General features: G+C 31.3%; 1 protein-coding gene across 5 annotated transcripts in view; it reads left to right on the top strand.

The window, feature by feature from the left end:
- The window catches only part of LOC148312392 (uncharacterized), a 38,562-nt gene that overhangs the window by 10,133 nt on the left and 14,084 nt on the right, over window positions 1-14,345 (top strand). For 3 of the 5 annotated variants that reach the window (XM_088277405.1, XM_088277406.1, XM_088277407.1), the window contains 10 exons: window positions 357-493; window positions 1,740-1,836; window positions 4,756-4,881; window positions 5,345-5,573; window positions 7,314-7,496; window positions 7,626-7,710; window positions 8,266-8,577; window positions 9,284-9,480; window positions 9,990-10,127; window positions 10,818-10,974. In XM_088277405.1, the coding sequence (XP_088133531.1) occupies window positions 357-493; window positions 1,740-1,836; window positions 4,756-4,881; window positions 5,345-5,573; window positions 7,314-7,496; window positions 7,626-7,710; window positions 8,266-8,577; window positions 9,284-9,480; window positions 9,990-10,127; window positions 10,818-10,974 (1,661 nt within the window). Of the gene's footprint in view, window positions 1-356; window positions 494-1,739; window positions 1,837-4,290; window positions 4,683-4,755; window positions 4,882-5,344; window positions 5,574-7,313; window positions 7,497-7,625; window positions 7,711-8,265; window positions 8,578-9,283; window positions 9,481-9,989; window positions 10,128-10,817; window positions 10,975-14,345 lie in introns of those variants that run through there. The other 2 variants (XM_088277408.1, XM_088277409.1) reach the window with 2 other exon arrangements.

The raw sequence follows: 14,345 nt of genomic DNA, 5'->3' as shown, positions 1-14,345 counted from the left end.
TATAAAATAATATGTCACCCGGCATTCGGGGACGGAGTCTACTTCTGTACAAACACATAAAGCTACCCTGTGAGAAAATATTCAACTACCTCATAAAATTATATGGTAAAATCGGTTTAAGGTAATTTTTACCTGGTACGGGCAAATCTGCAAAGCCCCATTTTTTTGCCTGTATGTGATATAGTCAAATCAGGCTTGTAAAGGTTAATTAATTAAAAAAAAAAAGACAATCATTAATGAAAAATCCTATAATAATCTGTAAAGAAATACGGGTAATATAAAGGTTTTCACTATCTGTATTTCAAATGTAGGGATTCCAGAAAATTCGATTGAGATTCAAAAATATTTTTGTGTAGATAGAGATGAAAGGACGTTCCTGGCTCCGAGACAATATGATGAATGAATATGGGAATTCAACATCTCCGAGTTCCAAGAGAGTGTTGTGGAACCAAATATTTACCTCTCTGAAGTGTTGTGGAGTCAACAGCTACAGGTAAACAACTTGCTTAGTTACTTCTTTTCTTCTTCACCTTATATTCACTCTTCAACACTCTTACAAAAAACGCATGCATTCGGGAATCAAACCTGAAACCTAAACTAACTAACTAACTAACCATCACGCCGCTTCCCCACAGGGGTAGGCAGAGAGAATCGAACGCCACACCACTCTGTCTTTGCAAACGTTCTTTGCCTCTTTTACATTCATGCATCTCCTCATACATACCCGACGATTATTACGACTCCTGACCCAGCCGCTTTGAAGTATTTGACATACCTGATTGTGCCAAGTTTTTTTATTTGTATAGAAATAATTGTTTTGTTTTGTTTTTTTTTTAAATTTAATTTTATATTTTTTTTTACGAAGTTGGTATTTTTTACATTATAAAAGAAGAAATAATAAATATATACTCAGGAGTGTGTATTATACAGTAACTGTCAGTTTGTCTGCCTCCGTGGTGTAATGGTTAGCGTGTTTAGCTACCGTGCTGGAGGTCCCGGGTTCGATTCCCAGAGGGGGTTAAAAATAAATATTAGTGATTTTACATTCTAATATTTATTTAATATAGTCCCTGGAGTGGTCCCTGAAGCGCAGGAGTGATCACCTTGCCTTCAGTAAGTAATATTCATGATAACACTGCGTCAATATAATGCAGTGCCCTATGCACCATTAGATGCGGATAAGGGTTAGAAGAAGAAGTCAGTTTACCGGGGTCAGATTAACTGGAAAGCCGACTAATCGGGATGTTTTGTATTTTGAAAACAACTTAATAAGTCAGGACCAAAATTGATGACGGTGTAAAGTGGTGGAGTGCATTTAGACAAATATCATCATGTTATAAAAACGATCCTTATTTTTAAAAAAGGTTTTTTTTATTTGATGTTGCCTTATCTTTAAGTCTTTAATATTTATCAGAATGCTGGCGGGTTAAAATTGACATTATTATTTTTTTAATTATTGTAATTGTTATATATTTTTTCAATAATTAAATAAAAAATAAAATTGATTATCTGGAAAATTTATTTACCATTCATCCCGTCAAATCAATAGTCTACTGTATGTTGTATATATGATAAATATTTTATTGTACGTTCCTTTGCGTAACTCTCCAAAATATCAAGAACATACTCTAACTGTGCTTTAGGCTTAGTAAACATTATCCATGCATCTGTATGTGCACTATATTATTTTCAACTTTGACTGTACCAGATATACCTATCCACATTAATTTTATTTCTAGTGATTTCCAAGGTACCAATTTCCAAAAAATGACGGGTACCATGTTTCCTGCATCATGCTGTCGCCCTCACAATAATAAATGCAATCCATATAAAAAGGTAAATTTGTGTTTATTTATTTTTTTAATAGGTTGATTCCCCAGGAATTCCCCAAAATTTCTATTACTATTTGTAAATTTAATGTAAACATTTAAAATAATAATAAAAAAATCATGATATCATAGTTTTGTTTTTACCAAATTAGAAGTCAATGGGTTAAATTGGGTGTATCATTAAAGTGTCTAAAAGAATGTGGGTAAAGTTAATGTACATTTTGGTTTTCAGATAGTCTAGCATGTGATATAATAATTTATGTAGTTTTTGTAGTTAGGAGGTGTTTGAATAGTGGTTTGGTTGTGATGTTACTGTTTGTATGCGGTGTATTGGTTGTACTGACAAAAACATGGGTGCAAGTAGAAATTGATAGACTTAAGACTCACTAAGTAGTTTTATACTTACATAACTTACAATTTGTGTGTGAGTGTGTGTTTTTTTTAGCTGTGGTCAATAAGTCTGTTAAAATATCACCACAATGTAAATACTTCAATATTAGTAACATTTTATCAACCTGTTACATAATTTATTGTGAATTATAACATATTATGACTGATAAACTTTTATGTTGATTTGAATCGTATTTTTTTCAGGGTTGTTTTGATGCATTGATCAACCATATTAGGAGATATCGTCAACCAATTGTTATAACTCTACTAAGTTTTGCTGCCTGTCAGTCACTTATGACACTGTTGTCAGTATTCTTGGCTCGAACAAAATTAGTAACTCGATATCATGAATCCTCCGAATTAAATACATTTGACCCTTTATAGAAATCAACATTCAAAATGTTTATTACACATGTAAATAATGAAGATTTTAAAATGCAATTGATATAATATTTCAGTTACGCACCGTTTATTAGGAAATCAACAAGATTTAAACATATACAACATGCAGTTTTGCATATTTGATTCCTGCCATTTAAAAAATAATAATTAAAGAATAACTTATTTTTAATTGGTCTGAGTGATTGTGATATGTTTTCATATCGTCCTTCTCCATCCTTACTATCCTACCAGCAGAAAGGCTTGTGAAATATACACTTTGCAGGTTATTACATATAAAGGAAGTACAATTAACGAATTTTTACCATTAGCTGTGATCTATGATGGTATGCTCCAGTATTTAGTAGTATTCTTCCAGTATTTAGAAGTATTTTTTTTTATGTTTTACTAAAGATGTAAAGACTGTAAATAGTACAAAATTATACAATGAGTTCGCAATTTTAATATTTAATATAAGATGAATAATTACGTTAGTTATGATTTTTTTAATGTAAATAAGTAATTTAATGGAAGTATAAAGTTAATACATATTTTAAAATGTTAATTCATTCTTTCAGAATTCATCCATATTATTTATAAATAATTGTTATTTATGTTTAATCAACCAAAAATATATAAAAGAAAGTAATTGTAAATATGAAAAATAAAACATTAACCAGCATGCATGATTATTTCATTTCTATTATTATTATGTATTACTATTTTTATGAAAAATAAATTATGATTAGGATATTGCGGTCAGCTATTTACTACTTATAAATAAATATTACTTGTTAGCTAGGAGGGTTCTAAAGACCATGGAATCAGTCATTTTAATAATTAGTTAGCATTGTATTCGCCGGGCTGGCTAAAATTCATAATGTTTCTATTTTCAAGATTTGTTTTATCGATTTCTCAATAGAGATGAGTAGGGAATATAGAAGTTAGGATATTTACAGATTCTTATTTGCGAATATTGGAATATTTTTTTATTCAAATAATGCCCACCTCTACCATGGAAGGATGAATTGTTATTATTACTCTACTAAAACATTCCTCATTTTCTTAATAATATAGTCATAATTATGAAAGGTGTTTTATAAAGATGGTTAAAAAATTTAAATTCAAACATCATGCTTTCAGGAGATAACTATTTACAATTTTTCAGAATTTTATGTTGACGGTTTTTAGGAATTAAACATAAATTTATTGAACCTGATTAATCACTCAGAAAATTTAGTTCCTCACATCACCAACAAAACAAACTTGTATTGCGTTTGAAAGAGATAAAGTTTTTGATCTAATTTACGCATAAGTTAAACTTCAAATCATATGATTAAAATAAATGTAAAAAGATTTATATGAATTGAATGTAAATGTTCACTTTTAGACAATCAGAATAGGCAATGATGGTATCCAATTGGCGAAATGCACCCTAAAAAATATTAGATCAGATGTAATAGTATGTAAAAAATGTAACGATTTATATTTGAATATAAATAAATAAATAATGTATTTTGTATACTTAAGAATTTCTAAAACTTTAAAAATACCTAAAGTAATATTTTTTCCACGAAATAATTTTGTTTCTTCCTTCTCTGGTACCTACGTATTTATTTACACTTGATATGAAATGAACAACTTACCTACTACAAAAAAAGTCGGTCCATAGTATACTCCATAGATTAAAACCAGAAATAACAACAAATAAACGTCAAAGAAACGAAATGTCAATATCGATCCGGTCGATGTCAAAATATCAGTCCAATATAAAATTTGTTATATTGATAAAATTTTCGATTTCACAATGATGCATATTTTGACTGTAAAAAAGTACAAGGAAGTCTATTAAATATTACAGTGAGCAATATTCCAAATAAAATCATGGAAGCGTTAATGAGAAATAGTATGGAGGTGAAAATTCCATTTAAATCTTCAGATATGGAAATTCCATTGAATTTCGAGGAAATTTGTCGCGCTTGCTTATTAAAAAATACAAACATGATTTGCTTATCTTCAGAGGAGCAAATTGATGGTGTGTCAAGAACCATTGCCGATATATTGATGTCGTTTTCAAATATAAAGGTTCAACCTTAATTCTTGGTTTTATTAACTTATCGTTAATAGCAAAGTATATATTTGGTGTTTTGTCTTTCAGATCACAATAAATGATGAATTGCCAAATGTTATCTGCATTGACTGCTTGCAGAGTGCAACATTTTCATACTGTTTTAAGCAGCAATGTGAGCATGCGGACATTGTCTTGAAGCAATATTTTGGAGTGGTAGGATTATTATTTATTGTTAATTTTTACAACATACTTAATCTTGGGGTGGTCGCGTAGATTACAAAATATGTAATCCATTTCCTAAATAATACCGAACTGTGTTACTGTGTAACTTGGAATTTTGTATATTTTAAGTACATAAACAGTGTTGAGATTTATCATAATTCATATGATATATACTATCAGCCAATGACAGGTCGTAAAGTCTTGTAACCGTGTAAATGCCTAGACTTCCATTTTATCAAATAGATTTCTTCATCTATGTTGATGTTATTGAAAAAATATTGATATTTTGTTGTTTTTTTTTTAATTCTTATTTTTAAGATGTAGGTGAAGAGAGAAAATCTCAATTAAAAAAAATAAATTAAATTAGTTATCATTTAATTTTATCATTTAAAAATCTAATTTGGTTTCCTATGTGATCCATTATTTTGAAATATTTTCATTTATAAAATTTCAGTTTGTTAAAAAAGATGATTCAGAATCAAATTATATAAAAAAAGAACTAAACACAATGCTCTTAGATATGGAAAATGTCCCATCGCCTGGTAACACTGAAGAAAAAGTTAATATAGATAATAACTTGGAAACTGACTCCAATAATGGTAATGTTCATAGAAATGAAAAATTACTATTGCAAAATGATGATATGGAGTTACTAAGAGTGCCTAGAAAGAAAATGGGAAGACGTAAGTGATATTCAGATCAATGAATTAAGTAGTGTGATTATACAGTAGAATCCGCTTATTTTAATAATAAAATCTGCTTATTTTTATCATAATCATTGGTCCCAAAATCCCATAACCAATTAATTATTTCCTTTATTCTTTATCATTTCTGGTGGCTACATATTGATGGGAATCGTTGAGGAATTCTCACACTGTGATAAAAATTTTAAGCATAAATTAAGTACTTTAAAATGATTTATTTGTTAAAGGGTTCTTAAAATACTGTTATCGGGCGTTTTTTTCATCAACCTGAATTATTCTCAGACAGTTTGCCTCCTGACCCTTAGTATACTAGTCTCTCGCGCTCTATCAAAAGAAAGCAAATAGGACGCTTACAAGCGTTTCCCGCTATCTACCAACAGTATGTAATAGAAACTTTTGAGCATTTCTCGCGAATTATGTGTTAATTGACATTTCCGTTATACAAGCTTCAGGAAAGGTAAAATGATTGCACTTAGGGTTATAGGTTCATTGTTCACTACACCATTTGGTTATCTAAAGGCGGAGACTGACCGGAGCCTGAATGCTCGCATCGTAACATGTTACGTTACGACGCGAGCATTCAGGCAGTCAGTACAGCGAGCCGAACGGTCCATCCATAGTTTCGGATGCTCAGTGGTGCTCGCCACAAGCGATGTTTCGACGTTATGTTACGACGAAATGCTCCGGTCAGTCTCCAACTTAATGATAATGGATGTACTGATTGGTAATTACAAAGTGATCCGTGTGTTGATTTCTCTATTTTTCTAATTTCTTACTAAATCTTTGCCTTAGTATTCGATCTAGGGTATCAAATATCCAGGAACATGTATTTAGATAGGAAGTTTTATTGGCAGCTATTAAGCTCAAATAACGAATCAATCAACAAATTTTACAATAAATTTTGACATTTTTATCAATATTGTATAATATGTATAATTTTTTTAGTAAAATATATTTTAAATTACAAATAAAACACTTGTTTTTTACCACTTGAGTATTATATTGTTTTGACTAGTTTCGGAGGCTATCTGTTGCCTGTAAAAGTTATTGTTCCATTTGCGGGTTTGAATATAAAGATTTTTTAAAATTTAAATCCGTAGATGGTAGCATTTGTAGGTTCCAAAACTAGTCATAACAATATAATACTCAAGTGGTAAAAAACAAGTGTTTCATTTATAATTTAATCCTGTCTTACCACAATGTGAATCCTGAAACAAAATTACATTAATTTATTTTATTTAAATTACATTATTTTTATTTTATTTTATCTAATTCTAAATGTATTCAGCCAGTTATTGTTATCAAACTCAACAGTTTTCAAATTGATCACAATTTTCACTCAATATGCAGTCGTCTCTCAGCTTTTCTTTATTGTTTCCTGTTTTGCGTATTAGCAGATAAAGTGTATTTTAATATTGTTTCAATGATAGTAGAACTTTGGTATCTGATATTATAAAATACTTTTATTTAGTAATGCTTTTTCATGTTGAAAATATTCACATTGTTACCTATATAAAATTTTTAATTAATTGCAAAATATTTTTTATGGAAATTGGAATGTAATAAAATACAAAGTCTATAAAAATAATTTGGTATCATCAATTTGTGGCTTTTGTTATTATATGTAGGAGTCAATGTGTAGAGTTTTGTAAGTTTTTATTTGGCTTATCTTTATTCAAAGACAGGTATTGCCAGAATGCGATTTGGTTATTTTTGCAGCCAGATATTGTGAAGTTTGCGGCAAGCTCGTCCGATGTATGGAGCTTCACATGAAGACCCACCCGGACCGTAACTTTACCTGCGAAGTTTGCGGGAAATCTTATCTCAGGCAATATGATCTTAGTAATCATCTCAAGTCTCATTCCAAGGATAGACCCTTTAAATGCCAAATTTGTTCTAAAGGTAGGTACTTATTTTTTCATTTTATACTGCGCCTAAATTCTGAAACTTTGCAAGTCTGACTTGTCTAAAAGAAAAATTAAATTTAATCCTCGGTAGCCATTGTTTTATTTGTTAATTATTTCTTTATAGGTTTCTGTTACTCCTACAGGTTAAAGGAACACATGTTAAGGCATAGTAATAAACGAGAATTTGTATGCGAACTTTGTGGAAAAGGGTGAGATATATGTATGTTTTTAAATAATAAAATAAATATAAAATTATTGTTTTCCCTTTTATTTGCTGAAGTTAGGATAGGATACGACATAACCGTCATGCAAAAATGCTAGAAAGGTAAAGAGTGCAGCACAGTAAAAATTGTAAATGCAAAAGGTACTTATACTGACCTAATAAGTCTATTGAATCTGATCACACTATGAAAGCTACAATACGATTGGCGGTACTGCTCCACAAGCTGCTCTCCAGCGTGGCCATCGCTCAGAGAAACACCCTGCTTAGCCATGCTTCAACTCATGAAGGCCAAGGAGAAGGTGCAATAATATGGCAGCTCCACTTTCCTCAGACTCAGTCGATTGACGACATTTAAAAAAAAAGTTTTTTTGTCTGTCATTAACATTTTCATATCACAATTCACGTCTGCGTGAGCGCCCTTGAAGTACTATTATACAAAAATGGCGCTATATAAATTATCCAAAATTATTATTATCATTAAAACCCACAAACCACTATTAAAGCTATGATTCTTTTTTATAATATGAGATTTTAATTACAGATTCAATCTCTACAAGCAACTAGTCGTTCATATGTCGGGTCATTCTGGTGCAAAACCTTATCAGTGCGACTTGTGCCATAAGACTTACGCAAGCTCTGCGAAGCTGAAGATCCACCTCAGGTCTCACACGGGTGAGAAGAAATTCATATGTGACCACTGCAGTAAGGCGTTTGTATCCAAGGAGCTCTTAAAATCCCACCTGAGAATCCACACAGGGGAGAAGCCGTACTTGTGCGACGTGGAAGGATGTGATAGAAAGTTTGCGACTCAACAGAGCTTGCTTGTGCACAAACCGGTACACAGCGGCGAGAGGTAACTCGCCTATTATTCTTTATATCAGATCTAACGAAAGGCTTTTACTCTCAGGGAGAGAAATTTCATGTTATATTTCTTCAAGTTTGTGGTGCATATTATTTATTTTTTGTCCGCCTCCGTAGTGTAATCAACGGTCAGCACTCTTGCCTACTATTCTGGAGGCCCGGGTTCGATCCCCGGGGTCAAATAAATATTAGTGATTTTTTCACTTTTAATATTTATTAAATATTACTCTGGACGAAGGAATGCAAGGCTGAGATAAGAATTATCGATAAAATTAAGAAAGGTGTGTTGAGATGGTTTAGACATGTAGAACGAATGAGTGAGGAAAGAACGGTAAAACAAATTTATGAGGCGAATGTAATTGGAAAAAGGAGCAGAGGAAGACCGAGAAAAACATGGCACGATCAGGTATCCCAAATACTTGAAAGTGGTCAGGTTAGGAGTAGTAATAATCAGCGGGTATGTATGAGGAGATGTATGAACGTGGAAGAGGCGAAGAATGTTTGCAAAGACAGAGTGGTGTGGCATTCTATTCTCTTTGCCTACCCCTGCAGGGAAGCGGCGTGATGGTTAGTTAGTTAGTTTTTTGGTACCTGAAGTGGAGGGCTGATCACCTTATCTTGTTTAGCCAAACCATTAATACAAAATAAAGCTTCACCTTGCTGTCAATGTGTATTGACCATTGTCACAATTGTTACAGACCTTTCCCTTGCTTAATCTGCGGCAAAAGTTTTACTCGCATGACAGATTGGCGGAAACACCAGTCCATCCACGATCCGCGTGACAAGTTGCCGTGTCCGCAAGATGGCTGCCGGCGCACTTTTGCCAATCCACAAAGACTAAAAGAACACGTCGACGCTCATTCTCCCGATAAAAGGGCGCTCTGCACAGAGTGCGGTGAGTTAATTTAAAACGGATAATAGAAATTTCATGAAATATGTAAATGAAGATAGCCGGTATCGAAAATTGTTCTGATTTATAAATGAACACTTTCCCCTAAGAATTTAAATGAAAGATATTATGACAGTAGCCAATTGTTAGAATAGTAAAGCGTAAATTGATGATAAATAAAATATAATTCAAAATTATATTTAAAATAGTTTTATAATATTTAAAATAGTTTTGATGAAAAAATTAATACAATGTCAGCACCCAACGTGTTAAAATTGTGCAGTCACAATCTATGTGCTAAACGTGCGGGGTATTTTCAAAAGTTTCACAAATTGTGTGCCTACCATCGGTAAAGAGTTGACTCTTAATAGACTAATAAATAAGACATAGAACAAAAATCTGTCCATATAATTTTTCAAAATATGGAAAAAAATTTCAAATATAGAGCTTTCTCATTGTGTTTGAGGTTTTGTATGTTTTGATTGGATATAGAATGCTCTTGTCTTATTTTGCAGGTAAATCTTTTACGAGAAAATCAGATCTCACACGCCATATCCGCACCCATTCCCAAGAAAAACCATTCAAGTGCAAACAGTGTGGAGTCGGTTTCAACCAGCAATTTGGTCTCACGCAACATCTTACAAGGCATACAGGTTCATATATTCATAAATAATACGTTTGAATCCATTGTACATATGCCTTCTCCTGAAGAAAATAAATATACCCTTTGAAGGCGGTGAACTAAATAGAATTTACTTACATTATTCAGAATTAGATAAAAGGGATGCTGGTTTTCCCTAAAGGAGTCTTGGAATTATAAGTCAGTTTACTTCACCGAACTGTGTTTAGTAATTTAGTAGACTATAAGGTATAAACCAGGTATATACTACTACTGACTCTTATCTGCACCCAATAGGGCACTGCATCAAATTGATGCAATGTTCATTTAATAATTTATTATATGCAGACAAGGTGATCAGTCCCACGCTTGTCTGCTTCTCTGCACCTGTCTGCCTGCCTAGATATCTAACTTAGCAATAATCATACAAGCAATAAACTAATAAAATTTGCAAAAAGATATCCTCACTGAGATTTCCTATGCCCTTGGCAAATATTGCTTACAATTTATCTAGGGAAAAGGAAAAAAATGGGAAGATGCATGGTTTTAATTATCCTCACAGGAAAAGGTGTTGCCAACCAGTTGAGATAGTTTAGTTGTATAATCTGACTTTAAAACACTTACTACGCAGCAATAAAAAAAAAATCCTCAACGAGCAATCGGTTTGTGATATGAATTACGTTTATTCACAAACTATGTTTTCTAAAATTAATATTTATTGCAGGTGAATTTCCTTTCATGTGCGACCTATGCGGGAAGGGCTTCAATCGCAAGTGCTCTATGAATAAACACAAGATGGTTCATTCGGGAATCAAAAACTATGAATGTCATCATTGCAAAATGAAGTTTTCGGATTGCTCTCAGCTTTTGCGTCATAAAAGGTTAGTTAATTATGAGAACTGTTGGGAATCGCTAGGAAAAAATAGGATTTTAAAGGTCCCCAAAAATCCTCGGAGGGTATGGAGGAACTTTACTGTCCGCAAAATTAGCCCTAAAGAATTATAGACATGTCAAATTTGTGTTTCTACAGAAATAAATGGGATTTGAAGTGACATCTGTGAATATGATTTCAAAGTTTCTTGATGTTTTTATACAGTTTTCTGTAATACCGACTTTTGGCAAATAACTAAACTGTATCCAATAGGGGAGTATTTTTTCACATTATCATGGATTAACTAATACTGTGGGTAAAAATGTTATTGTGATCAAACATGATATAACTGATTGATAGTTTTAAGAAATCTTAAATATTTTAAACTTTTTACTTAATGTAATAGTTTTTGTATTTTTTAAATAGAATTTTATTATTTAAAAACAAGTAAATAATACAATTTTAAATATGTTTTTCATAGGTACCAAACATATCGCTGGTAAAATGCCCAAGGGCCACAACGCAAAAAAAATAATTAAACTCTTTATTCCAAAAACGGTATCTAAATCATCAACATTTTCATATTCGAAGGACACCCATGATTCTAGCGTTAGAAATGGACATTGCTATATTGCATTTTTTCTTCAACTTTTTCTTTCAGTATGTGTTTTATTAGCTTTCAATTTCATATTTTATTTACTCAAATAGCCTTGGATTATTTCAACCAAAATATATTTCCCGAATGATCTTCGAACCTATGTTTATATTTCATGTCATCATTGAGTTCTCTTCCGGTCAAGTAAATTAATTAATTTAATTTATTTCTCATTATGATACATTAATTACTTCAACAGATATACTTGTATGTTGCAAAGGTTAAATCGGAATGTTAATGTATCATTATTTAAGATATTACATGCCCTGGGGACGGTCAATAAGATTGTATTTTTTGTGTGAATTGATTGCTTTAGCAGCAATTGATGTAATTAATATTTGCGACTTCTTATTGTTCGACTTATCTCAGGTGTCCATAATTTGTATATGGCGGGAAAATGACTGCCAAATTATGTCTGAGAATTAATAATTTTCTTCCAATTTTGTGTTTAATTTGTTGGATATTGTACTGATGTTGTGAGATAAAAATGAAACACAAACCCCAGTCCTGATTTATTTATCTGAAACTATAGTGCAATTTTACAGAGTTTCGGAAAGTAACATTCAAATAATGTATGCATACTTACGAAACATGGACAGTCCGCGATCTTACTTCAATAAAAACTGTCAATCACGAAAACACATTGGCAATCTTTTATTCATCGTACACAGGCCCCATTAGAAGCATACTTTGTATCCGCATACAAATTTAACACGTTATATTATAATTTGAATTACAAAACCTTTGAATTGGTATGACAAGTACCAGAAGAATGATAACTGTATCTGATACATTGCATGTTTAATCTTTCTAGGCTAATTGGGCAGATTTATGAAACTTGTCTCTTATCAATGTTAATTTTAACTCCAGATACCCTAATAATTTTACTATCTATCATTTATTGAGTTCACTACCTTAAAATATTTATTTTCTATGGTAATACACTCACACATTTAAGTTTGAAACTTGTTTCTGAACTTAAATCTATGATAATTAAGTATAATGTCATTAAATTCCTCTAGTTTTTGTTTTGACTAGGGAATTTTCGCAGTATGCTAATAATAATTTCATTTTGTCTATCTGTATGTGTGTCCAATAAAAACCCTGTATGTTAGCACATGAAATTTATAATAAGTTATATTTCAAAAGATGGCATTTTTATTATAAATTACCGGGCGGCTCATAATTATTGTGTTTTACGTCTTCTGATCTAAGTGAGATTATAAAAGAAAAACATGTCATTTTTAAACATAGATATAAAACTCGATAAAATTTTTAAGCACAGATTGGCATATTTTGTCTCGCTTGCTCTTCTTTGCGTTAGCGGTGTGCAACATTCTGTTTTTTTTTTAAATCTCGATTTTCATATATAAATCTTAAACTACTAAATGTGTAAAATACTTTAAAAATATATATAATCCACCGTATGATGGTGTTTTTACCAAAATTATGATTTAAAAAAAATAGCATCACATTTTAAAAATAAAATGCTGTTAGTATACAGTACGCTTCTATATTGTGAGAGTCTGTGGAGGTTTTTATCATAGGCTCATTTTCACATTGTTTAAGGCTTAGTGATTAATAAATTAAAGATTTTTGTTTTGTATGTATCTTAAGCTATCTCTGGTAGAATTTAATGTGTGTAGAATTAAATGCTGCTTTAGTATTTTGTTTTCATTTCTAATCAAAATTGAACACATTCTCCTAATAATAATATTGTCTTAGTTACTATTTAATCTTTATAGATGTCTATATCAATTTATTATCACAGAATGACAAGAGAATTATGTATGTATCTATATATATGTCTGATGAATTATGTAAGTAACCCAAATACACTATGATATTTTCAAAATATCATATATTAAAGGTTTTTATAAAAATATTTTTGTACAATTAAAAAGTAGGTTTTTGCTAAGGAATAAATTAAATAAAGTTAATCAAATTGTATTCATCAGCTGCAGCTGCTTTTTACTTAAAAAAGAAGCAGTATGGTTTTGAATATTCAAATAAATAAGGGAAGCAAATGAAAGCAGAAAATTTTCAAAATATATATTTTTTGAACTTTTGTTATGCAATTAACTTTAAAATTGGTATTATAAATATATCCCAACTCTTTTTCTTCCTTGCTCCATCCCAATGTCTTTGTAGAGTGTCAGGGTCAGCTCTCCTCTTACTCAGGTTGTAGGTCCTTCTATCATATAATATGTCACCTAGGTCATGCCTTTGAATCATGTTATCTTTCTGTAGCATTTATGAATTTTTTATCTTCTTCTAAATGTCTTTCAAGGAAGATTCATGGCGATCACCTGGTTTACAATATGTTCAGGTTCTGTATACCCCATGTGCCCATACCATCTCAATTGCCTTTCCTCTACCTTACTATGTATTGATATCAGTTACACCTAGGCTTCCGCGAATGTGTGAACCCTTTATTTTATCTCTAAGAGACACTCCAGCTGACCATCTAAACATAATAAATATATCCCAATTAATGCTTATAATATAAATTTTAACAAGCCAGATCCAACAAAATAGAGATGTTCATAATATTCCAATAAAAAGTGTGTTGATTCCATCCTGGTGTTACATTTGTGAGAATCTCGTAAACCAGAGCTGTTTTAGCAAAAATGAAATATGGCTATCCGGTTGCATTCTGGATTTTCCCAATCTTCCATTGTAGTATAGTACTAATTACTGCATTGCAGAGGATAAAATTAATCTCC

Source organism: Brachycentrus maculatus, unplaced genomic scaffold (genome assembly GCF_059751285.1).
Source record: "Brachycentrus maculatus isolate JH-2025_06_01 unplaced genomic scaffold, ASM5975128v1 h1tg000042l, whole genome shotgun sequence".
NCBI lineage: Eukaryota > Metazoa > Arthropoda > Insecta > Trichoptera > Brachycentridae > Brachycentrus > Brachycentrus maculatus.
This window is presented reverse-complemented; position numbering and strand designations above follow the sequence as displayed.